At 51.4% G+C, this 26,088-nt stretch overlaps 1 protein-coding gene across 6 annotated transcripts in view; it reads right to left on the bottom strand.

Annotated features, from left to right (window-relative positions):
* Positions 1-26,088, bottom strand: part of GNB1L (G protein subunit beta 1 like) — a 59,673-nt gene that overhangs the window by 17,268 nt on the left and 16,317 nt on the right. For all 6 annotated transcript variants that reach the window (XM_072803533.1, XM_072803535.1, XM_072803534.1 and 3 more), the window contains 4 exons: positions 13,884-14,029; positions 13,269-13,394; positions 8,014-8,176; positions 3,282-3,380 (listed from right to left, as the gene is read on the bottom strand). In XM_072803533.1, coding sequence (XP_072659634.1) covers positions 3,282-3,380; positions 8,014-8,176; positions 13,269-13,394; positions 13,884-14,029 — 534 coding nt within the window. The remainder of the gene's footprint in view (positions 1-3,281; positions 3,381-8,013; positions 8,177-13,268; positions 13,395-13,883; positions 14,030-26,088) is intronic.

Below are 26,088 nucleotides of genomic sequence, written 5' to 3'. Positions count from 1 at the left end.
TGATGCAGACCAGCACTTTGATCAGAAGGAGGTGGAGGTGCCAGGGGATGGCAAGGACACAGCCACGAAGACCTGCCCACAGCACAGCGAAGCCTCCCAGGCCAGAGCTAGTCTGCTAGCTAGACTTTTTCTGAGGATACTACATGTTCATACAAAGAAAGGCTCCTTAGCTTCACTTGGCCTGTGGCTGCCTGTGCCCATCCTTGGGGCCTCTCCAGGGGGCCCGACGGGGCAAGCAGTCAGGATATGGGTCCTGTGTGTGCCCAGTGCTGGTGGTGCCTGCCCTGGAGGGACCAAGGTTGAGAGCAGTGGAGCGTGGTCACTGCCTCCATCTGGCCTCCCGTGCGAAGCCATGAGTGTCGGTACCTTTCTCTGAGGTCTCTCTAGTTCTGTAATGGGGAAGAGCTCCGCTTTGGTATCTTTCAAGTCACCCAATTGGAAATTAGTGTTGTGGTATAAAATGATTTATATTGCTTTTCTCCAGAGATGTACAGGGTGTTTTAAAAGTGGTCAGCACCTCTGCTCAAGCACCTCCTTCCAGACAGCTGTGCCTCTCCAGAAAAGGCCTCCTGCCATGACCCGGACCTGGGATGGTGGGAGCCAGTTGAGAATAGCCTGATGCGCTGTCTACATGCGGACCAGAAACCCATGCCAACCCCCTAGGGCAGACCTGCTGGAGCCCACCCTGGAGGCTAGCTCTGAGGAACCCGCCTAGGACCCACTTGGGTCTGTTCCCCCAGGACAGTGATCTGTCTTGTGGCCTGCCTCCCACCTACCCTGTCTCCACCCAGCCTCCCTCTCACCCTCTGCCCCCAGGGCCCTGCTCCTCTGATCCCCTGGGCACATTCTCCCTCATCTGGGGCTCCTCCCAGTACCAGCACATTGGTTTTGGTCTGTCTCTGTAGCCCGGGTCCACATGATGCCTCTGGTCTCTGGGTTCTGAGCACCTCAGCTGCATGCTACTCATCACCTATCCAAGTGTCACAGGGTGACTGAATCAGGAGTCAGACTGACATGCAGGGCTCATCTCGGTTGCCAAGGGTGACCAACTCCTGAGCTCCAGCCCTGATGGCTGCTGCCCACCCTGTGCTGTGGCCCGTGGCCCCCAGTGACAGCATAGGCAGAGCAGCGGTCTCATGGCCTTAGGCCTTTGGTGATAGGCTAATCCATGGGGTGAGGATCTGAAGTTGCCACAAGGACTTTGTGTCCTCTCCTGTCTCTGGGCGCGCTGGCAGGGACTTTGGCAGGCAGGCCCCGCCTACAGCACCTCCTGGGACCAGCCCTGTGGGGATTGCCCAGCTCACTAGAGGGGACCCAAGGCCCAGGGTCTGGAGCCTGCACTCAGGGCTGCTGTGAGACATATTCCTGACCTTTACAAGTCAGCTGCCTGGAAGAGCAAAACAGGAATATGAGGCACCTGGGTGGCTCGGTGGTTAAGTGTCTGCCTGCCTTCGGGTCAGGCCGTGCTCCCGGGGTCCTGGGATTGAGCCCTGTGTGGAGCTCCCCGATGAGCGGGGAGTCTGCTTCTCCCTCTGCCCTACCTACCCCTACTCGTGTGTGTGCATGTATGTGCTCGCGCGCACGCTCTCAAACTCTAAAAAAAGAGAATACATCTGAATGTTTCACTGAGAATTGTCAGGCTCCTCTGCCACACTCAGATTAATAAATTACAACCCGGACCTTCAGGTTTGGAGAGAAAAAAAGGACATTTCAAATTAATGTCAACTTTTTTTTTTAACAGAATGCTTTGCGTTGGATCTGTATCAACTAACAAAAACTCGATTTGTCCTTCTGTCAACTGTATTAATTACCTTAACAAGTTTGTACATCCCATTTCTACACATTTTTCTGCTGGAATTTTTACATGATTACGCAATGACAGTGTTTCCAGGGAGCAGAGTGTGAGCGGATGCAGCCGTAATGCCCTGCCCGGGAGTGTGAGTGCCACACCACAACCCCAGGCGTCATGGCCTCGGGGCGTTCCCCACCGCAAACCTGCAGGTGCCAGAAGCACGTCATTCAGGCAAGCCTCCTGGAGCCCCCCCAGCTCAGCTCCCTGTGGGCTCCTCTCTGGGACGTGCTGCAGCGGCAGGACACCACAGGAGCAGCTCATCAGAGATTTCCAATTAGAAACAAATTCCAATGGTTAAGAAGCTGCAGTAGGGGAACCAATGGCAAGAAGGTGCAGGTCCCTGGAGGGACAAAAAGCGTGGGGCAAGGTCTCTAGGGTGCCTGGCCCTGTGGGTGCTGTTGGTCTCACAGACATCTCTAAAGTGCCAAGCCCATCTTGTGTAAAGCTCAAACCAGCAGTGCGGCAGGATCCCCTCCTCCTGATCTCAGGCAGCTCAGCGCGGCTTCCAGAAGGTGCTGCTGAACTGCACAGAGCTGGGAAGACGTCTATGAGCAGCACTCCCCAAGGCAGGCACTGGTCAATGACCTAGCCACCACGGTTTCTGCCCAGCAGAGACACTGCCTGGGCTTCTTCCCAGGTGCACACCCCAGACCATTGGCTTTGCTGCCCCAAATACGAGCAGCCCTGAGACACAGAAAGGTACACTTGGAGCATTGCTGACTCGGGTGGCAGGGAGGGGGCTGTGCCTTGAGGAGGGACGGGGCTTGTAATAGAGGCAGGTGGGCAGGCCCAGGAGGACCCCTCTCAAGGTCTCACTCTTGGTCTCAGAGCCGAAACCCATCCTGCCAGGGCTCAGGCATGCGACCCACTCCGCGGTCCCTGGCTTCAGCTGCCAGCCCCAGGAGATGCCCTCCGACCCTCTCTAATCAGAAAGAATAGACGAGAGGGGGAAATGGCTGGGACTCAGAAATGCCAAGTGCGGCCACAGGGAAAGTCCGCATGTTAAGCCCACTCCTGCCTCTGCGGCAAAGAAGTAACAAAAAGTAATCCCAAGCAACGCGGGGCCCAGGCAGGCTTGCCGGGTTAGTCAGCACTTCCCCCCTGGCCAGCCCCGCGCACGGCTGCAGGCCGCGGGCCGCTCACTGCCGAGCAGGACGCCCTCGGTGGGGCGCTGCTCGGCTGACCCGGTCGTCCCTCCGCGCGGCTCGGCTCGGCTCGGGCAGGGGGCGCCCCGCGGAGGTCAGCAGAAACCGGGCCTGCCCTGGCAGTCTGCAGGAGCGGCAGCGGGAGCAGGAGGGCAGCAGGCGCAGGGACTCCCAGGGCGCTAAGTGTCCTTTGCTGTGACGATAAACCGAGTCCTGAATGGGGCATGATTCACGGCCCGGAAGGTGTGGCTGGCAGGGCGTGGTTGGCGTGCGCTGGGCCTTACCTGCCACAGCTCCAGGCACATGGGCATGCCCGGCTTGGCATCTGCCTCGGGCTTCAGGGTGCACACTGACGTCTTGGATGGCATCTCCAGAATCTGAACCTGACAGTAAGAAAACAAGTTGATTTGGGCCGGCGCCAAGTCGAGCCTGTGCTATACAAACAAGAGACTTTTAAGGCGATTAGCCAAGGCTGCTGCGAGTTTCTGTCTGCTGCCCGCAGGAACCTGGGAGCCGAGCCTCCTAATTAGGCCGCACGGGCTCGTGGGCCCCGGCGCTGCTGGGCGTTGTGAAACTCACACGTCATTTCTGGGTGACCGGCGTGTCCCTCTAACCAGCATCACCACCTGGCAGCCGCCTCCAGCCTCTCCCGATTTCACCTCTCCACTGAGCAGGAGGCTTGCTTGGCACTGACTCAGTTTGCCCATCCTCCTTATCTCTGCCTCCTCCTCTCTCCTGATGTGGGTTTGCATGTGAACAGCTCTGAACCATCTCAGGCACATCAAATGGTTTACAGAGGTGCACAGGGAATACTGGGGGACCGGCAGCAAGCCTAGGAAATGAACCCGGTGTGCACAGAGTTGTTTGGGGCCAGGCCGTTCCCAGCACCCTGCACCTCTCTACTGGGCACCTCTCTACTGGGCACCTCTCTACTGGGCACCTCTCTCCTGGGCACCACGGTGGTGTTTTGTGTCACCTGAATGCAGGGGCAAGCCCTCCAGCACCTAGGCTGGAAGATGTACCTTTCTGGTGCATGTAGCCAGGTCACACTCAGGCCTGTCCACCTCTTCCCCACGCCATCTGCAGGGGACAGCTGCAGCCATGAGAAGTGAGCATCTGCATCCCCAGTGCTTCATCTCCCTCATCCACCAAGCAGGGACAAGGGCGCCCCCTCCTGTGGTACTTGGAGGTGGAGGGGATCCCGAGCGAGGCAGGGCTACTGCTTCACGTTGGGGAGGCTCCCCTTGAAACTGGCGAGAGGGGCTGTACTGATAACGTCACAACAACGTGCAGCCATCGTGGAGCCACACATCATCCCTTGCCAACAAGAGGACATCCTTTGGTCTGCAGATGAAGAGTCTGAGGTGCAGAGGGGTTGGGGGCGTTAAAGGGACAGGTGGCATGCTGTCTGACGCCCAGTAAACCGGAGGCATGTGGGTCTGAGCCAGGCTGCCCTCATAGCCCACACGAGAGAACCAGCCCAAGGCCTGAGATTAAGCCCTGAGTGTGAGTTCCAGATCGGCTACCTGCACGGTGGGTCTGTCTGAGGGCACACTGAAGGCAGGGTGGAAAGCCAGAGGCACAGCCTGGCACTCTCAGCTACGGGCCTGCGTGGGGGAAGCAGGACTCTCACCAGAGGCTGACAAGGTATCCTGGCATAGAGGAGGGGCTCACAGCAGAGTGCACACACGTGCGTACAAACAGGCACACCTATGTACACACCTGCACATAGGCTCCCCCACCATCTGCTGGGCCTGCAGGATCAGTGTCCATGCTGGCCACCACAGCCCTCGCTGCCCACAAAGGAGACAGAAAAGACCCTAAGTGATGTGTGTGGTTATTACTGTCATGAAACAAGAGGCTGCGAGAAGGAGCCCCTGAACAGCAAAGATGCTCAAGGAGAAGCTCTGACAAAACAAAGAGAAACACAAGAGAGAAGTCACATGATGACCAAGACACAGTGGTACCTAAGTATGGCCCAGAAGTAAGGGGAAAACCCAGGAGAAGGGAGAGTGGGCTTTTGGAGCCCTTGGGTCCTTGGCAGTGAGGACTAGCGACTGAGTTACGGGCTTGTGGCTTGAGAGCCGGCTGTAGACGCTGCAGGAAGCCTGTGAGCCCCGGCCAGGGCCTGCTCACCCAGAGGCCTGGTGCTCCACGGGACAGAGAAAGAAATACTCCCTGCAGTGAGGACACTTGGGCACCCAGCCCTGCGCGAGCGCAAAGCAGCACGCTGTCAGCTGTGTGGACGGTCTATGCCTCTGCTGCTTTAGAGCCCACGTAGCCGACCCACATCTGTGCTGTGACAGATGGTGCTGTGACGGGACGGTCTGCATGGCCACGATCGAACTGCCGGGGAGCAGGACACTTGATTTCCTACCTTCTGCACTGCTCTACCACTAGACTTCTGAAAATGAGATTGGTTCTTTTTGTCACATCAGGAGGATGGGTTTGTTTTAAGATGCTGACTGGGGGGGATCCCTGGGTGGCGCAGCGGTTTGGCGCCTGCCTTTGGCCCAGGGCGCGATCCTGGAGACCCGGGATCGAATCCCACATCGGGCTCCCGGTGCATGGAGTCTGCTTCTCCCTCTGCCTATGTCTCTGCCTCTCTCTCTCTCTCTGTGACTATCATAAATAAATAAAAAAAATTAAAAAAAAAAAAAAAAAAAAAAAAGATGCTGACTGGGTGGGGGCGTCTGGGTGGCTCAGTTGCCTAAGCAGCCGACTCTTGTTTGGGGCTCAGGTCATGATCTCAGGGTCGTGAGACAGCCCTATGTCGGGCTCTGTGCTGGGCGTGGAGCCTGCTTAGGATTCTCTCTCCCCCTCACCCTCTGCCCCTCCCCTCACAGCTTTTTTTTAAGTGTCTTAAAAAAAAAAGATGTTGGTTGAGGGATGAGGGGATAAGCCACCCTGAGTAACTACGTGTGCTGGTGGGGAGACAGACACCCCCTGTGGGAGGACACACAGCCTGCACAGACCACACCCTGGATGGCCTGGCACAAGGGCGCACAGGTACAGTAAGGGATGGCCTCTCCCAATCTGTGGGCCCAGGAAGATCCCTCTGGTGGCAGTGAGGAGGGGTGTGAAGGCCAGGGGATCGGGTAGGGGTGAGTCACCCTGCAAGTCTGCTCTAAGAAAAGAAGGGGAAAGCCGGGACAGCCCTAAACCCTGAGCAAGACACTATGGGGAGGAAGCATGAGTGGCGGCACCCACAGCCACATCCTGGGTGCAAGGACCAGGGCAAGCCCAGGGGCCTCTGTGAGTCCGAGGTGTTGCTCTGGGCTCTGGCCAAGGGCCTGGACGCCTGTGCTCAGAGCCTCCTCCAGACACCAGTGTGATTTCCATCTGGCACTCAACTGCAACTTTTGTTTCCAGAAGGTAAAATGTTTGGTTTGGGCAAGTGTGGCCACCCAGTGGGGTGGGAGCATGTCGTCCCCGGGCATTGTCTGGGCACAGGCCAGAGATGCTTTTCCAAGCAGATTCAGTCCAGGCACATTCCAGGCGGGAACATGAAAAACCACCATTTTCCCAATTTATACGAGGTCCTCGGACTGGCTGCTCCTGAAAAGCACTGCACTGCACTGCACTGGCGAGTGGGGCCAGCAAGTCAGTTAAAAACAACCTCGCGCAGCACATGTGGGGTGTCAGGGGCCAGGCCCTGGGAAGTGACAGGCAGCCGGGAAGGCCTGGGCTGGCCGGGAAGAGGACAGCCCATGGCATCCCCACCTCAGGAGGAAGGACTGGCTCAGCCCCGGGCTGGGCTCCGTGATGTGCAGCGCAGGAGCAAGGCTTGCCACTGCCTGGCCCCAGCGGTCCGGGAGGAAGCACACCCCTCTCTTTTCACATTAATAAAACTTTTAACAGGTTTTTGGCAAATTGGCAAGAAAAGTGTATGTAGCTCCTAATTGGTGATTTAAACGCAATCATGAACAAATAAATGCCTGTTCCTATCTCATTATTTATGAACTAAATCTGCTTTAAGACAAACGAGTCTTCTTGGGTAGGGGCCAAACCTCACCGCGTGCACGGAACCCCGTGTCCCTGCCCGGCGCCGCCTGCTGCACAGCCTCTTGGGGCCAGCAGGGGACACAAGGAGACGTGGGGGTGGGCAGCAGACAGGAGGCTCCCTGTCCCCCCCACATGTGCACACCCACAGCCCTCCCCGCCCCACACTCAGAGCCCCAGGGTCCCCACCACTTGGCTGCGCCCCCACACTCACCAGGCCTGTCCGATCCCTGCTCCTGGTTTCTTCTTGGTTTCCCTTCAGCTCCCCACCAGCGGGCACCTCCAGCCACACCCTCATCCTTTACCTTACTGTCCACCCTTGCTTCCTACCATCTGTTCCCATGTCCTGGGCACTGCTCCCCTTGGTGGACTCTGCTCTGCTGCCTCTGGAAGCACGGACAAGCTGCCCAGCCTGACCAGATCCCCATCACCAACTACTGCTGGCTGTTCTGGCCTGAGCTCCATCTGACGGTCACCTCGGAGGCTCCATCACACCCACATGGAGCCTCATTCCCTGAGTCACTCACCTGTGCCCTATGTACTGTACTTACCACCCCAGTGCCAGCCTCTATCCTCAGCATTCCAGGTCCAACCAAAGCCTCTCTCGCCAGGACCCAGTTCAGCTCCCCAAAAGGCTACCCTCCCCTGCTGTGCTGGCTCTGATGCCCAGACTTCCACAGGGCCTCAATTTCTCTCCCTTATGCCTGCTCCTAAGTCCTCTGAGAGCCTTTCTGGGCAGTCTTTCCCCCTGGACTCCTGATGGCCTCGAGCCTCATGCTGGGTGGTACTGGGGGCTGGGGCCTCCTTTCCTGACTCTCACCACCAGGCACCCCACAGGTGGCCAGGCCAAGGCCCTTGGAGCTGCAATCCAGTAGACAGACCCAGACCTGCCACTCTGGGGTCTTGTGGTAGGCAGAGTGTTCCTGTAACAGATGCTAAGGACGAACATGCCCATCTAGGGGAACCAAGTGCAAGCAGCTCGAGGAGCCAGGCACCATGTGGGCAGGCACTCACCTCATCATTGCCTCTCCCCGGCATAGCCAGCATCCAGCGCTCCTGACCCCCAGCCAGGATGGAGCTCCTGCAGAAGCCCATACTCTCCAGTGGCACAGAGTCCACAACGGTGTTTCTGCCCTCTGCCAGGTCCCACAGGCACAGCTTCAGGTCCCGGCCCTGACTGCCAAATCAAGAGGAGACAGGCCGTGAACCCTCCAGGTGAGCCAACTGGGTGCCCCACCTGAACAAGTGCTGGCATGCCGGGGCCAGCCTGATGCCAAAGGCAGGCAGGGGACACCTTCCAGAGAAGGACCCAGATGGCATAAATTATCTGGCTGGGGCACCTCAGCCGAGGAAAGGCTTTGCATCCAAGACGCCTGATGCCTGGCACATTCATGGACCATCCCAAGGGTGCACAGCCAACCAAGGCCCAGGGAGCTTCAGGACATGTACCCCATGACCAGCCTCCCCTGCCCTTCCTGCCTCTCCCCATGCTGCCAAAGTGTGAGCTCGTCCTCTTCCCTCCCAGTTCGTGAATTAACTGTGACAACCCAGCCATCCCACCCTCATGAATTTTCCCAAGTGAATTCAAAACCTATATTCACACCAAAGCCTGTACAGAAATGTTTATAGCAGCTTTGTTCCTAACTGTCCAAACCAAACTGGACACGACCCTTTGGTAGGAGGTTGGGAAATTAATTGTGATACATCCACATGTGATACATCCTCCCTGTTGCTGAATTCACTCAGCAACAGGGAGGGCCAATCTGGGACGCATGCAGCAACCCGCAGGAATATCAGATGCATCTGCTAAGTGAGGGAAACCAGAGCCAAAAGGCCACCTACTGCATGATCCCACTGGTGGGACATTCTAGGGGCAGCATGGTGGCATGTGGAGGACGGGGGGGCTACAGGGGGTGGCACAGAGGCTCTGCAGCGGGCTGACTGCCCTATGTGGCCCCAGGGTAGCACTCACATGGTGGTGGGCCTTGGCAAGGCCACAGAACAACCTTTAGTGTGTATATGCTAAGAAAACAATCATGGTATCAAGATCCCAAGATGGACTGCAGTCTGTGCCAAATGTACAGCACACCGCACCCAAGGGGAGGGCAGACAGGAGCTGACCCGCAGAATTATGGAAAAGTGTGTTGACTCGATACTACGAAATTAAAGGCAAAATACCTTTACAGAGACGCAAGGCTCTAATGGTTAATCTGTATCCTAACCCTCCAACAGCTCAGCCTGGTCACACACCAATGCTGCCCACCTGCCCGCTAGTCTGCACGGCCCCTGGCAGGTGACTCCCATACCCACCACCTCCTACATTTACAAGATGCTATCCCATGGGAAGAACGGGCTTTTCTCTCTCCTTCTCTTCCTATCAGTTTGGACTTCAGTATTCCTATAGTACTCTACATTTCTCATTATTTATTTTTATGCTCAAATTATCCCAAATTAGCCAATGGGACCCCTTCAAGCTGGCTCAGAGGTCCTTCTGACACGTGTCCCTCAGCAAGATATTCCAGACCGAGGATCCCTTCTCCAAGGAATCCTTGGTCCTTCCGGTGCAGAGAGATACTTGCAAACCAAGATCTGGGTGCTGGTATGCTCATTGCTGTGAGGTGCCGCTGCTGTCAGGCCCTCTCAGCAGAGCCAGGAAATACACACACATTTACACAAACATACCTCTCTCTCACACACACGTGTGCACGGGGACACTCACACACGCAAACACATCTCGTTCACACAAACATACTTCAGACACACAAACATACCTCATGCATACATTCACAAATGTCACACACACCCCTCACTCACGCATGCAAATGTACGCACACACAATATACCCACCCCTCACTCACTCACACACACACACACACACACACGCAAACATATACACACAAACAAGTAGTATTTCTGTGTCTATCTTTGTGTATATGTTTTCAAAATCCCACAAGTTCATGCTGATGCCTCGAGGCCTCTTCCTCCTTCTCAGGTTAGTGACTCCATTCTCCAACTGGGAAGAACCTGCCTCCCATTTTCCTCAAGATATTTACTGCCACACTCCACTGACAAACTAGCTTGCACGATGCAGCCAATCTCCCAACCTCCGCAGCCACCTCTGAGACCTTGCCCCCACCACTCTGGTTCTCTGGCTACTGGGCACGCTGCTCCAACACCTCTGCCAGGAAGCCTCCCGCACCGTCCACGTCCTCAGCTGCCCACACTACTGAACCTGGAGGGGAGATGAGGGCAGGAAGCACGGGACCACTGCTATCCACACAGAAACGAAGGACGCTCATGCACACCAACAGTCCATTCCAGATGAAGTGTGGGCTCAAAAGTAACAAGAGAGAAGCTCCTAGGAGAGCAGGAAGGTCTTCAAGGCCTGTTGCTGGGCTCCTTCACACGAAGCATGAGCCATAAGGGAAAGATGGCAGATTTGATCCCATTTGAATGGCTACCTTCTGCTCATTAACACATCATTAAGTGGGAACCAGAAGCCACTTTGTGGGAGAAGTAACTGGTGATATAAAAATATCAACCATAAAAAAAATAAAAAGAAAAAAGAAAAATATCAACCGTGTCTAGAATAAAGAAATTGTAAAAAAAAATAATAATAATAATAATAATAAAAGAATGGTAATAACTCAATGAGAAAACGGTAGTCAATCCGATAGAGAAATGTGGATTTTTTTTTAAAAGATTTTATTTATTCATGAGAGACACAGAGAGAGAGAGAGAGAGAGAGGCAGAGACACAGGCAGAGGGAGAAGCAGGCTCCATGCAGAGAGCCCGACATGGGACTCGATCCTGGGGCTCCAGGATCATGCCCTAGGCTGTAGGCAGCGCTAAACTGCTGAGCCACTGGGGTTGCCCGAGAAATGTGGATCTAAGGGGACTTTATCCCAGTGGCTCACAAATGCAGAAGAGGGCTGGCTCATTAAGTGGTCAGGAGAATGCAAATGAGGCCTCCAGGCCCCAGAAAGAGTGGAGGGGTGGGGGTCCTCGCACCGGGGGCAGCCTGGCACCCTCCGAGCAGCCCAACGTGTGCACACACCCTGTGGCCCTGACACAGGTACACCTGGCACCTGGAGACCCAGGCAGGAGTCTTCTTAAGTTTCCCAGCCCCAAGTGGACCACCCAGATCTCCACGGGCAGTAGAATGATAAATAACCTGGCATACGTACACATCCAGCAGGAGAGCACACAGAAAAAACCCACACGATGTGTCACAGCCACACGTACCCTGGTGGATCTCACAACGTACATCTGAGTGGAAGGAGTCACATACAAAGGAAGCTGTCTGTATGGCCTCATTTTTTAAGTAAGAAAAAAAAAACAGACCTAACAAAGTCTATGCTTTTTGGAGATGCACGTTCAGATGGTAAAGCAAGAAACGAGGTGCGAGGGGCTGCCACCCGAGGACGAGAACAGAGCAGACGTCAGGGCTGGTTACCCAGGTGTCCACTCTGTGATAACACAAGTCTGCAACCTTGTTCTGCGCACTTTTCTGTAAGTGTGCTACAGTTCACAATAAAACAGAGAGAAAACAAACCCACCCAGGTGGCTGTCACTGGGCACAGGTGCACCCTCGGGCATGCGGGCGGCGCCTAACGCTCAGCCTGGCTCCCCGCTTTCTGCCCTCCAGCCTCCCCTTGACATGAAAGCGTACCTTCCTTTCTCAAGGACCACTTTGGAGAGACCTGGCTTCCAAACACAGCTGGGCGCACGGCCTCTAGTGCAACGTAAACGCACCTGGGCACTCCAAGTACCTGCGACGCCCGCGCTGCAAGCCCCCTAACCTGGGCCCCCGCCTGGAGCAGGGCCACCGTGGTGCCGTCCAGCTTGGGAAGGGAAGCACCATCACTCGCTCACAGGTTGCTGTTGCAGCTTGCAGCTTGCCTCCCCATACAACATCAGGCCAGCTGTCTGAGGGCCAGAACTCAGGTCTGGGAGTTCCCAGAGAACAGCCCAAGGCACCTGGGCCCTGGAGGAGCAGGAGGCGCCACAGAGCCTAAGGCCTCGGCTGAAAACTCAGGAGGAACGTTTACAAACCGCAGTCCCCAGTGCAAGTGGTTTAGTGGGGTATTTGGATGCAACATCTATTCTAAGCATCAGGGACAGTCCACAACCACAGGGAGGGCCTTCCCACCCCTCGGGGGGCTGCGGGCCAGCCTGGGGTGCTACAAGCACACACGTCTGGGGCTACCACCCTCCTGGATACTGCTGGGCCTTCCATCACCCGCGAGCCACCTGCAGAGTGGTAGGACCGTGCCTGGCACAGAAGTGCTTTGGAGAAGGGTGGGTCCCGACAGACCCCTGTCCTTTGGGGACTGGGAACCATGGTGCCGAGATGTCCAGGCTCCCAGTTCATAGCAGGAAGACAGACCTGCTCTGGAGGGCATTCAGGAAAGTTTCACCTGTACTTGGTAGACATAAATTCATTCTCTCACCCACCTGCTCCCTCCTACTGCCTCCTGGCCCACCTCTCACCTGGAGTCCCCAGCCTGGGGGACAAGGCCACAGCGGCAGTACCAGAACATAGACCCTCGGGCTCTGCTGCCCAGGCTCCAGCCCCTCACAGCCCAAGCACATCCTGGCTCTGGCCCATGCAGCTTCCTCTGTCAGGAGCGCCAGGCCCCCACCCTGCTCTTGCCATCTCCTGCTCCCCCGGCACCGGCCCCCCGCCAAATGCCATGGACCTGGGCTCTTGTGTGGCACTCCCAGTGCCCCCGGGAGTGGCTGCTTTCGGCGTTGGGAGCACAGCCCCAATCGGTAGGTGGGCTTTAGGCTCTGGCTCTGCACCACCCTGGTGACCAGTCCCCATCACCTCGTGGGAAGGTGGCCACCCATTAGAACAGGTGTCATGACACCAGCTACTCTAAGGAGAAGGCTTGAGCTCAGCCACGGACCCCTAGCTCTTGCCACTGGACAGCCCTGGCAGGCCAGGAAGGACTCTGCTCAGGCCACACGGGTGGTGCGGGGCTACAGATAGAGCTGTTTTGTGTTCATCAAGCTCTTCTCAGTGGCCACCTGCCTGGACAGCGCCATGGTCACAGAGGGTGCAGTGACAGGCACACAGCATATCCAGATACTGTGGATGGGTCAAGTGGGTGGGTCAAGGGCAGAGGTCACACTGCTCTGCCATTGGCAGGGGCTGCCCGGCAGCTGGGGGAGACCCTGAAAGCCTCCACTGGCAAGCTCCTGGCCCCTGCTGAAGGCCACAACTTAACTCCTTTGGGATTGTACTTGCTGGCACCAAGACCCACCTGAGGAGCTGGCGTCCTTGGGGCAGTGTCTGCAGCCAGGTCACACACTGGCCCCCATGGCCGTCCAGGGTAGCGACCGCCCTCCGTGTCTGCAGGCTCCAGATGTGCACCAGCCCACTCAGGGACCTGTTCTGACAAGTGTAAGCACAAGCTCAGGAAGAGGCGTCAGGGGAGGGCATTCCCAGCATGCTCTGCAGGGCTGGCCTGGAACCACACAGCTGGTGGACCAGATATTTCAGCTGGTAGCTTTTGGTTTAGGTGACGGCCGTAACTGTGAGCTGAGGGTAAAAGTGGCACAGTGCTCCTTTTCCAAGGACGGCGGGCAGAGGGCCCTCAGGAGCCATGGAGGCACCGTGGGCAGAGTCTGAGAGGGACAGGCGGTGGCCACTGACACCGTACGCCGGATGGTGTCTCGCACAGAGAGGGCGAGCTCCCTGCCTTCTCCAAGGGGCCAGGCCCAAGGGACAGCTTGGCGAGCGAGTTCTGAAAAGTCAGCGTCCCCATGACCCAGTGTCACTAAGATCCCCAAGTGAGCACAGGCTCATTGCCAGCCCACCACCCGCTAACGTCACCTGGGCTAACCCCTGGGATTGGGTTGGGGCTGTAGCTACTCACCCTGAGAGGAGGAGTGGGTGCACCTGTCCCTGGGCTCCTCCGAAGAAATGCAGCGCATGCACCGCCGACTGGGCACCTCGGAGGACAAAGCAGGGGTCTGGCGGTGGGAGTGGGGAGGCTGCCATATTAGGCGGGGGTGCAGTCATCTGGGGACAAGGAAGGATGTAAGTGACCCGCCTGTCATCCTTCAGGAAGGCAGGAGGAGCCTCCCTGGATACTGCCCACCCCCTTCAGCCTGTCTTCCACCTTGCCTATTGGCTCCTATACCCAAATGGCATCACTGTGGCCCCAACTTGTACCATCTCGGGTGGGCACAGTGACACCCACACCCTTCTGAGGCCACTCTCACCCTCAGTGCCCTGTGGAGAGCCCACCACTGGCCTCCAGGGCTTGCTGCACCCTCTGACTCCCCGAGTCCCACTGGCCACACAGCATGCAGGCTGGCTTCTCCTTGCCTGGGCTGTCCACATGCCTGGAGTGCCTGTCCCGCCCCTGGGCCTGGCTAACTCTCCCTCCTCCCTCCCCAGGCCCATCTCCTCTCCTCCCTGCCGCGGAACAATGCCATGCCAGGACATGCTGTCCACTTTGGCCCTGTGGTAAGCTCAGGGAACAGGGGCCACAGCCTGGCCACCGGCACCAGGCACACAGCAGCTGCTCAGCAAGTACACACTGAGGGATGAACCTCCAGACAGACAAGAGGTGTGTGGGGTTCCTGGAAGTGGAGGAGTGAGCTGGACCCAAAGACTGGAGAGGAGTCTCTCCCTCACATGTGCTGCAAACACCACCTGCTGGATCCTGAGGGCCTGTGCATCTACCTGTAGAAAAGGCAGCACCACATTTACTGTTGGAGAAACTGAGGCAGGTAATGGTCTGGTGAGCTGCCCAGGCCCCTCACACTCAGGCCTGAAGCTTGCATGCTGCCACCAAGGGGCAGCATAGCTGGTGCACTGGTGTGTGGGCACAGGCGCAGGGATGGAGTTACCTCCTTGCCACTCTCCAAGAGGACTGATACCACAGATGAGTGACCCTTCCTCAAATAACTGTCTTGGGGGGCCCACCCACCTGAAAGGAGAAGCCTTGCAGTGTCCCCACTGAGCCTGCCCCAGCAATGGCGCAGGGGTGGTTGCTGGACTAGAAGTGACCTTCTCTAGTGACCATGGGCACATCTGTCAGCCCACAGGCCCCGGCCAGGCTGAGGGTGTGGAGGGAAAGGCTAGGGGCAGGCTGCTGGGAGCTGCAGCAAGTTCACCAGGAGGGCTTTTCCCACTGGCTCCCAAGACACTTCCCCACTGGCCCACCTCCGGCCTGGACACAGAGCAAGGAGGAGACCGTCCAGCCACTGGGGCAGCCACAGCCACCAAAGGAACTGGGCAGGGCAAAGAACAGGAGCAGAGAAGATAGTTTCCTGCAGGAGGGAGCCTTAGCCGATGCCGGAGGTTGGAGAGGGTTTCAGGCCAAGGACAGGCAAATGTACAGGCGCAGAGGCAGGAGAGGCGTGGGTTCCCCAGCAGGAGACCAGTCCAGGCACTGCTTCAGCCACACCCTCAACTGCGAAGCCCTGTACCTCCCCTCCTTGAAGCTATCCCAGACCTTTTCCTTCTCTCTCTCTCCCTTTCTCTCTCCAGAACAGAGCCTGGAGTAGCTTCACAAGAGCAACAGTTTCAAAACATCTAAGAAATGCCACTGTCAAGGCAGCTGGAGCCTTGTAAGTCAGGGGCCTCCAAGTCACCAGACAGCAGTGGAGGCAGAGACCTGAGAGTCCGGAGACCACCAGAGCCGAGGAAATGCTGCAGAGACCCAGCGGATTGCCAGCCATTGCCAGCACTGGCCAGCTGAGGCCTGGCCCACACGAGGGCTGGAAGTAGGGTTGGGCTGAGATCCTAATGATCCAGAGCAGAGCCTGCAGGGCCAGGGCTAGGAAGGGGCAGATGCTCATCTTTACTGGTATGAGACTGTAGGCAGCTGCTCTATTGCTTGGTCCTGCCTCATGGAGGGGTTTCAAAGAGAAGGAAGGGGACCCCGGGAATGGGCCTTACAAATGGCCAAGTCCTTGTTTATTTGTTTCTTCTTTTTTAGGGTTTTCACTCTAAAACCCTCTCTCACCTTTGGCTAAAAACCAACTGACCCTTCCCAAACACAGGACAGCCTCCCATGGACAAAGACCTGGTTCCACAATGCTCCATGGCCCTCAGCCCCCGCTCTAACCCAGGATGGGGGAGCTGCCAGGAGACACTGCTGGGCCTTGGCTCTGAACCCTGCAGGGCTGCGCTCAGGCAAGCAGGCTTGGGACAAGTTCAGAGGAGCACCTACTGGGCCCTTGGAAGCTGCTGACTGTCTGTGCTATGCCTGCCCCATCAGAACAGCTGGTCAGCTCCAGGACCCCAGATCTGGAGAAACGTGTGAGTGGAGAATCCTGCTAAAGCACGACAACCCATCAGAAAAGCCCCAGTGCTCGGGGCTGGGGAGTGAGGGGGCATCCCACTCCCATGGTCCAGGCCTCAGAGTCCTACCGGCCACTACCACACAGGTTCCCATGGTGTGGTGCTGACATCACACCCACTGTGTGACACACACATGCACAGAGGGCACATGCTCACATGCACACACATGCACACACACGCATGCACCCACTGTGTCATGCGCATGTGCACAGAGGGCACGTGCTCACATGCACACGCACGCACATGCACGCATACACGCACGTACATCACAAGCCGCGTGGGGGCCTTGGGCAGTGCCCGCCGAAGCACGGCCCGCACTTGCCACCTGCCTGCGGCCTGCTGGGAGTTTCCAGAACCTCACCAGCACAAGGCTCCGTCTGAGGTGATGAAATCAAGTTCTCCTCTATTGTTTCCCCAGAACTGCGGGGAACAAACCCGTCACGTTGTTACAACAACCAAAATGTTCAGGCCAAAATGATGCATCGGCAATTAAGGGCTCCGTCATTTCAAGCAATTAAAATAAACGCTTTATTTGAAAACTAATTAATTCGAGCTACATATTTTTCCCATGACAATATCCTATGATTACTTGATTTATGACATCTAATTATTCTTTATTAATCTAATTGAGAATAATCGCGTTATCCTATCTCCCCTGGCAGCGGGCCGCCCGGAGCGGAGGCCGCAGCCCCTTGTGCAACACCGGTGCGCGGTACCCGCCGCCCGCCACCGCCGCCTTCCCCTGTTCTGTCACTCGTCTTTTCCTCCCAGAGGGCAGAGGAACATGAAACTTAATCCACTGAGCACAACTTCGAATTTTGCCTGCTTTTCGAGATGTCAAAGAGAGACACATTCTTTTCAAAATTAAAAAGAAAGACAATCTGACATGATTTGCGCAACTCTGACAGCCTTTCCAACGGATGCTGTGAACCCCCGAAAGCCCCTCAGGCCCTTGGTCCACGGATGGAGGAGGACAGTGCCCCCCTGCGTCCCACCTCAGAGGCGGCAGCCGGGCAGGCCTCAGGGCTATCCCCACGGCGGGGGGGTCCCGGGGAGCAGTGGCCGGGCAGGGGTCCCCGTGGAAAGGCACCTGCGTGGCTGCGACTAGGCTACACCCAGCACTCACCCTCCCACCCAGGCACACACACGTCAGGCAGGCACAGCAGCCATGGGAAGGCAAGGAAACAACCAAGGACTGGCAAACGCAGATGAGGCAGGGCCAAGGGAGGAGTGAGACCCCAAAGACCAAAGATCCCTATGTGTGTGTGTGCGCCTCAGCCTAACCCACGAGTCAGCCCTGAGCACCCACCATGCACTCAGCCACAGAACCCTTTCCTTTTAATTGCAATGGGACCACTCGTCCTTGAAGAAGCTCGCAATCAACAAGGAGCACTGAGAAGTGAGCCAGAACAGGGAAGCCACCACCCAGAGACATCCACGCATTGTTTCTGCCAGCTCTAGACCACAGGGTCCTGCTTTACCCACTGCATGCGTCTGGGAGTGCAAGGACAGGCTGCACAAGACACTGGGAATGCCTCAAACAGGCAACCCAGGCCCTCTGTAAGTGGGCCACACCAAAGCACAGAACGGCTCCAGCAGCCCCGCAAGGTACCTAAGAATTCCCAAACCAGCACAGACTAGGGAGGCACCACTTGCTAGCAGGAGAAATGCCCACAAAACAACTAAAATAAAAACCCCAAATCATCAGTATATCACTAAGCTGTCAAAAAGGAAAAGTTTAGGGGCACCTGGGTGGCTCAGTGGTTGAGAATCTGCCTTTGGCTCAGGTTGTGATCCTGGGGTCCTGGGATCAAGTCCCGCATCGGGCTCCCCGCAGGGAGCCTGCTTCTCTCTGCCTATGTCTCTGCCTCTCTCTGTGTGTCTCTCATGAATAAATAAATAAAAATCTTTTAAAAAAGGAAAGAAAAAGTTTAGAACCTTCAGAGGCCAAACACTAAGTGGAAGTCAAACGTAGTAAGGTCTGCAGGGCCCCCAGTTGGCACCTGCCAGAGGGCATTTGCTACATTGTGACCTAGAAATCTGGTTCCCAGGCAAGGCCTCTTAGTCATGACAGACAAAGCTTAGCACCCGCTCCCCTGCCCCCGCTACGGTGGACAATCTCATAGGAGCATCTCCATAAAGATGAGACCCTATAGAGCTAAATGATCAGTGTAAGACAGAGCCAGAAGTAAACCTACACCCAGAAGTACCAGAATGATGCCAGCCCTCAGGCGTTAGACCTCATCTACACCACCTCAGGAAGTCGCCAAAACTTCTGTCTGTGAATATCTCTCATAAGGAACCCACCTTCTACGCAGGTCTGAAGGAATTTACCAGGAAAGCCCTACAAAATACAAGTAATTAGAACTCATGGAAACAAAAAAGGAACTATGGTACCATGAGTGAGAGCCATAAGAAACAACAAAAGGCAGAACTAGACCCTAGAACACAAAGCATTCGGGCATAGAAAATAAAGATGTTCTGTGCTTTTAAGGAAATAAAAAGAACTAAAATTGCAAGTGGAGAGCATGAGATTGTAAAAGTCACCACTCATACTTGAAAAAGGACCTAACCAGGTGAAAGGCTGTTGGGAAACAGGAGATTTGCACTGTGCCAAGGTACTATGCTACAGATTATTTACTGATCACAAGAGAAGAATGTTCCTTAACAATGGAGATGTCTGGCTGTCACCACCTTCACCATGAGACTGAAGCTGGCACCGCCAATAGTAAACAGACTGGCATCGCTTATCTTCTGAGGTGATGCCAGAAAACACAGCACCATCCTTGCACATCTGTGCCAACAACTTGCAGAAAACAATCAGGCACATCCAGATTATGGGACACTGGACAAGGCAACTAGCTCAGACTTATCAAAAACATCAGGATCAAGAGAAAAAAAAGAACAAAAAATAGGGTGAGGGTTCTAAATTGAGAGACTACAGAGGCATTGTGACCAGATCCAACATAGGAACCTTGACAGGATCACAAAGGGGTGTGGGGAAAACAACTGGGGAAATCTGAATAGGGACTGCAGATAATATGGAATTACTGTGGGGCACCTGGGTGGCTCAGCCAGCTGAGTGTCTAACTCTTGATTTCAGCTCAAGCCATGATCTAGGGGTCATGGGATCAGGCCATGTGTTGAGCTCAGCACAGAACCTGCTTGGGATTCTCTCTCTCCCTCTCCCTCTGCCCCTCCTTCCACTCATGCTTATTCTCTAAATAAATAAATAAAATATTTTTTTAAAATATGGAATTATTGTTAATTTTCTTGGGCAAGATAGTGGTATTTTACATAGAAGAATGTCCTGTTCCCAGGATAGTGTTTTAGGGGTGAAATGTCATGGTGTCTGCACACCGTTTTCAAATGTTTCAGAAAAATGAATTTCAATCTCTATCTACATACAGAGAGGTCAAGCAAATGTGGCAAAATGCTAACAATTGATAAATGTAAGTAAAGGGTCTAAGAGTATTCACTATGCTGTACTTGCAACTTTTCTGTAAGTTTAAAATTATAAAAACATTCTAGAAGTGGGGGAGGAAGACAAACCCACCCTGGACTCAAATCTAGAATAAAGAACATACAGATCAATACAATAAGAAAGCAAACACCAAAAAGAAAATAAGCAAAAGACTTAAACTGTTATTTCACAAGAAACATAAATGGCCAATAAACATATAAAAAGACATTTAACCTAATTAATAATCTTGGAAATGCCTGTCAAAACCACAATGTGATATAATTACACTCCTAGCAAATTAGCAAAAAATTAATCTGTCAAATGTTGACTACAGTGTGGGACAACTGTAACTGTTTACCATGTTAGAGGGAGCATAACTTGAAAGAATCACTTTGGAAAACAATCTGGGACTAGTTTGCACACCTTATGATACAGCAACCCCCTATTAGATAAACACCCTAAAGAAATTCTCACATATGTACAAGGAGAGATTTGCACAAGATGTTCATAGCAATATTATACATGCTAATAAAAACTAGAAACAACCCAAATGGCCACCAACTGCAGAATAGGATAAAATTGGTAATTCATGTAATAGAATATTCCACAAAACTGGGACGCCTGGGTGGCTCAGCCGTAGGGCACCTGCCTTCAGCTTGGGTTGTGATCGAGTCCCGCCTTGGGCTCCCTGCAGGGAGCCTGCTTCTCCCTCTGCCTATGTCTCTGCCTCTCTCAGTCTGTGTCTCTCATGAATGGATAAATAAATCTTAAAGAAAAAGAATATTATATTTCACAAAACTGAAAATGTATAAACCCTAGTCTCACATGGATAAAGCTCAAAATCATAATTCTCATTAAGAGATACTAAGGACATAAAAAATGAGGCTATACACAGGAAGAAAATATTCATGACATATATATCTGATGAAAGACCAAACTCAGAATACTCGGAATATAAAGTTAATAAGAAAAACAGTGGGGGGTGCCTGGGTGGTTCAGTTAATTACATGTCTGATTGGCTTTGGTTCAGGTCATGATCTCAGGGTCCTGGGATGGAGCCCCATGTCAGGTTCTGCACTCAGCACAGAGTCTACTTGGCACTTCTCTCCTTCTCCCTCTGCTTCTCCCTCCAAAACACACACACACTCTCTCTCAAATAAATAAATCAATAAATCTTAAAAAAAAAAAAAAGTTATTCCAAAACGCTAAAGAGATGGACAAAGGTATTTCAGGCAAATAGAAACAATAAACAGCAGGGCTTGAAATACAGATGTCAGCAAAGTTGAATTCTAGCCAAAAAGCATTAGAATTGACAAATCCAGACACTTTGCAATACTGGAAGCTGCAATTCAGAATGCATATATGATTGTTGTGAATACCTATATACCAAATAACAGAAACACCTCTTTATAAAACAGAAACTACAAGGAATGCAAGGAATCACAGAAAAAACTCACCAATAATTGGAGAACATGATACACTACTACTCTTAGTACAAGTCATACCAAGTGGATAATAATAAGTAAGGAGATAGACTCCATGGGGTAAATATTATGGATCTATATAGAACTGTACTCTCTGATAACAGAAACTATATGTTCTTCTCAAGTGCATGTGAACACGTGTAAAAAATTACATATTGGGTCACAAAGAAAATATCAGTGAGTTTCATAAAGAAGAAATATAAACATATTCTATGACCACAGTGCAGTTAAATAAAAAAATAACAAAATAAAAACTAAAATGTCCTCCCAACCAAAAACTTAAAGTAATTTATTAAACAACAAATTTTAGGTGAAAGAGGAAGTACTTAATCCACGAATTTTAAAAAAGACAATGAAAAACACTATGAACCAGAATTCATGAGATATATTTAAAACTCTTATCAGAGGGAAAGAAGAGACCAATATCACTTATGAATATCACACAAAAAGAGTAAATAAAATATTAGCAAACAAAATACAACATCAAATCAAAGAAATAATACATGATAACCAAGTGGAATTTATCATTGGAATGCAAGGTTAGTTTATTTTTTTTTAAGATTTTATGTATTTACTTGAAAGAGAGAGCATGAGCGGGGGTGGGCAGAGGGAGATGGAGAAGCAGGCTTCCCACTGAGCAGGTAGGCCGACACAGGGCACAATTCCAGCACCCTGGGCTCATGACCTGAGCCGAAGGCAGATGCTTAACCAACTGAGCCACCCAGGTGCCCCTCTCAATACCCATTTTTATGAAAACATTTAACCAGGGTGCCTGGGTTTTTATTCAAACACTTAACCTGACTCACTGCTCAACAGGGAGTCGGCTTCTTCCTCTCCCTTTGCTATTCCCCCTCACTCATGCTCTCTCTCTCTCAAAATAAATAGTCTTTTAAACAAGAAAAATAAAACACTTAACCAAAGAGAAACTAACGGGTTTCTTCAAATTAAAATATTCACACACACACACACACACACATCTCCTTAGTTTATGAAGAAATTACTGTATGAAGTCAACACATTACTTTACGAAGAAACATTGGAGTTATTTCCTCTAAGATCAGAATACCCAATATCTACACTACTATTTAACACTGTACTGGAGGTTTAAGCCAATGCAATTAAATAAGAAAAATCAATTAAAGGCATATGAGTTGGAAAAGAAAGCATTAAATTATCTTCCAGAGAGCATGATGATATACATGAGGGCCTTATATAATCCACAATAAAACAGATTCAAACATTAAAAAAAAAAACCCTTAGTATGGTAGCAGGGAAAGAAACTAACAGAGAAGTCAATAGTTTCCATATGCACAAACAATAACCTGTTAGAGAAAATTCCATTCACAATACCAATTAGAAGATAAAATACCTAATACATTTTTAAATTTTCACATGTCAAAAGAGATATCTTTAGTATCTTTAGAACATACAGAAATCTTCAAAATTAAGGGAAGAAAGTCTAAAGACCAAATAGAAAAATAAGCAAAAGATATGAATTCACAGTCACAAAAAATGAAAATGGCCCTTAAACATATAAAAAGATGCTTAACATGAGTAAGGGAGAAATGTAAATCAAATCTATATTAACAGGCTTCTGGATCTGGCCAGGATGAAATAAGTTCACTATCGCTTCTTTCTCTGGCTGACTGCAACTAAAAACTCTAGACAAAATATAAAAAGAAATTATCTAAAAACTCTGAAAAGTGAACAATAACAGACAGATTTTGAAGGCAAGTAAAACCTTGGAAAAGTGACCTGTATGTGATGAGTTTCCCATTTTTATTAGTATGTCTTGGGGCATTGCCTTGAAGGTAGGCCCAGCTTGCACAGCAGCAAGGCAGCAGTGGCTAGAACTTAAACTAGTTTCCAGACAACTTTACAGAGGAAAAGTCTAAAGAATGTGAGAGGAAATCCCTGTTTGTTCTTCTCTCTCCGCATTGCCCCAAGAATGGGCCCTAGACATGGAATTGTATAGGAGAAGTGACTCTGAGAGAAAACCTCTGTCTTTTCAGCCAGAGGAACCAAGAGAAGTGGATCTTGCTGGATGGAGTGTGTGTGGTGGGGCGGGAGGGTGGGGGACGGGGTTGGGGGGTAAAATTGCAGAGGAGAGAGCTGAAGAAAAAAGTCTCTTAATTCTCTGAATGAACCCACAAAAGTCCCACACTCATTGCTAAGTTTCATAAGCCTGGGATGGACCCAAAGGGGCCTCTCAAAAGCTTTGAAAATGAAAAAGAGATTAAAAACATAGCCCACAAAGGGCAAGACAGAACTTGTGTGGCAATTCTAACTGGGTTGACTGCCTGCTAATACAAAACTCAACATTCTCCAATGGACCCCATGTAATACTCAACCAGGATATGCCTAGGATATAATACAAAATTATTCAACATACCAAGAACCAGAAAATGAAAGCAGACAGTACTCAAGGGAAAAGACAACTTACAGATGCCAACCTCGAAACTATTCAGATGTTGGGAATATCAGATAAGGATCCTAAAGTAACTTTTGTAATTATTCTCCATGAGGCAAAGGCAAACATATTTGAAATAAACAGAAGAGCAGAGAAACAGAAATTAATTTTTTAAAAAGGAAGTTTCAAAACTGAATAATACAATATACAAAACAAAAAAACTTCAATAATGGAATGGGAGATGACAAAGGAAAGAGCCAATGAACATGAAGACTGGTCAACAGAAATTATCTAATATAAAGTCAGAAAGAATGAAGATATGAAATAAATTATTAGAACACCAGGGACTTGTGGAATAATAGTAAAAGGTCTGAGACTTGTGTCACTGGAGTCGAGAAGAGAAAGAAATGGAACAGGAAAATTACTTGAATAAATAACTGCCTGAAATTTCACAAATATGGGAAAAAATGAAAATTTATAGATTTAAGGACTCAATGAACCATGAGCAGGATAAAACCACATTCAAACATATTGTAATTAAACTCCTGAAAAGAAAGAAAAAAATCTTTTTTTTTTTAATTTATTTATTCATGATAGACATAGAGAGAGTGAGAGAGGCAGAGACACAGGCAGAGGGAGAAGCAGGCCCCATGCTGGGAGCCTGACGCAGGACTTGATCCCGGGACTCCAGGATCGTGCCCTGGACCAAAGGCAGGCGCTTAACCACTGAGCCACCCAGGGATCCCTGAAAGAAAAAAATCTTGACACTGACGACACATACATAGGGAAATAATAATCTGAATTAGTATGGATTTCTTTTTCTTTTTTCTTTTTTTAAGATTTTTAAATTTAGGGGATCCCTGGGCGGCTCAGCAGTTTGGTGCCTGCCTTCAGCCCAGGGCGTGATCCTGGAGTCCTGGGATCGAGTCTCACATCGGGCTTCCTGCGTGGAGCCTGCTTCTACCTCTGCATCTCTCTCTCTCTCTCTTTCTCTCTCTCTGTGTCTCTCATGAATAAATAAAATAAAATAAAATATTTTAAAATTTATTTATTCATGAGAGACACAGAGAGAGAGAGACAGAGACATAAGCAGAGGGAGAAGCTGGGACTCAATCCCAGGACCCCAGGATCACGACCTGAGCTGAAGGCAGATGCTCAACCACTGAGCCACCCAGGCATCCTGTAAATGCTTCCAACATCTTAATTACCAGACCCAACAATTATAACCTATTTTCTTAAAAAAGACTCAAATGAAAGTTATCTGGCAGAAACCCACTTTAAGTACAAAAACAGAGATAGATTAAAAGTAAAAAGAAGAAAAATAATTGCTATACATACAATAAAAGAAAGTTTAGTTGGAGAGGATTTGTTTTGTTTTGTGTTTTTTAGAGAGGACACTTTTTTTGTATTTTTTTTTATTGGAGTTTGATTTGCCAACATATAGCATAACACCCAGTGCTCATCTCGTCAAGTGCCCCCCTCAGTGCCTGTCATCCAGTCACCCCATCCCCCCGCCCACCTCCCCTTCTACTACCCCTTGGTCATTTCCCAGAGTTAGGAGTCTCTCATGTTCTGTCTCCCTCTCTGATATTTCCCACTCATTTTCTCTCTTTTCCCCTATAATTCCTTTCACCATTTTTTTATATTCCCTAAATGAGTGAAACCATATGATTGTCCTTCTCTGATTGACTTACTTCACTCAGCGTAATACCCTCCAGTTCCATCCACGTGGAAACAAATGGTGGGTATTCGTTTCTAATGGCTGAGTAATATTCCATTGTATACATAGACCACATCTTCTTTATCCATTCATCTTTCTTTTTTTTTTTTTTTTTTAAATTTTATTTATTTATGATAGTCACAGAGAGAGACAGAGACATAGGCAGAGGGAGAAGCAGGCTCCATGCAAGGAGCCTGACATGGGATTCGATCCCGGGTCTCCAGGATTGCGCCCTGGGCCAAAGGCAGGCGCCAAACCGCTGCGCCACCCAGGGATCCCTCCATTCATCTTTCGATGGACACTGAGGCTCCTTCCACAGTTGGGCTATTGTGGACGTTGCTGCTATAAACATTGGGGTGCAGGTGTCTCAGCTTTTCACTGCATCTGTGTCTTTGGGGTAAATCCCCAGCAGTGCAATTGCTGGGTCCTAGGGTAGCTCTATTTTTAACTCTTTGAGGAACCTCTCCACACAGCTTTCCAGAGTGGCTGCACCAGTTCACATTCCCACCAACAGTGCAAGAGGGTTCCCCCTTTTCCAGTTTTTTAGAGAGGATAATTAATATCACAGAAAGTAGACCCCAGAGAAAGGACTATTACCAGAAATAAGGAGGATACAACATAATAAAAGGTATTTGGGGAACCCAGGTGGCTCAGCGGTTTAGCGCCGCCTTCAGCCCAGGGCCTGAT

The sequence above is a fragment of the Canis lupus genome, chromosome 27 (genome assembly GCF_048164855.1).
Source record: "Canis lupus baileyi chromosome 27, mCanLup2.hap1, whole genome shotgun sequence".
NCBI classification, from domain to species: Eukaryota; Metazoa; Chordata; class Mammalia; order Carnivora; family Canidae; genus Canis; species Canis lupus.
Note: the sequence above shows the minus strand (reverse complement) of the source record. Positions and strands in the feature narration are given on the sequence as shown.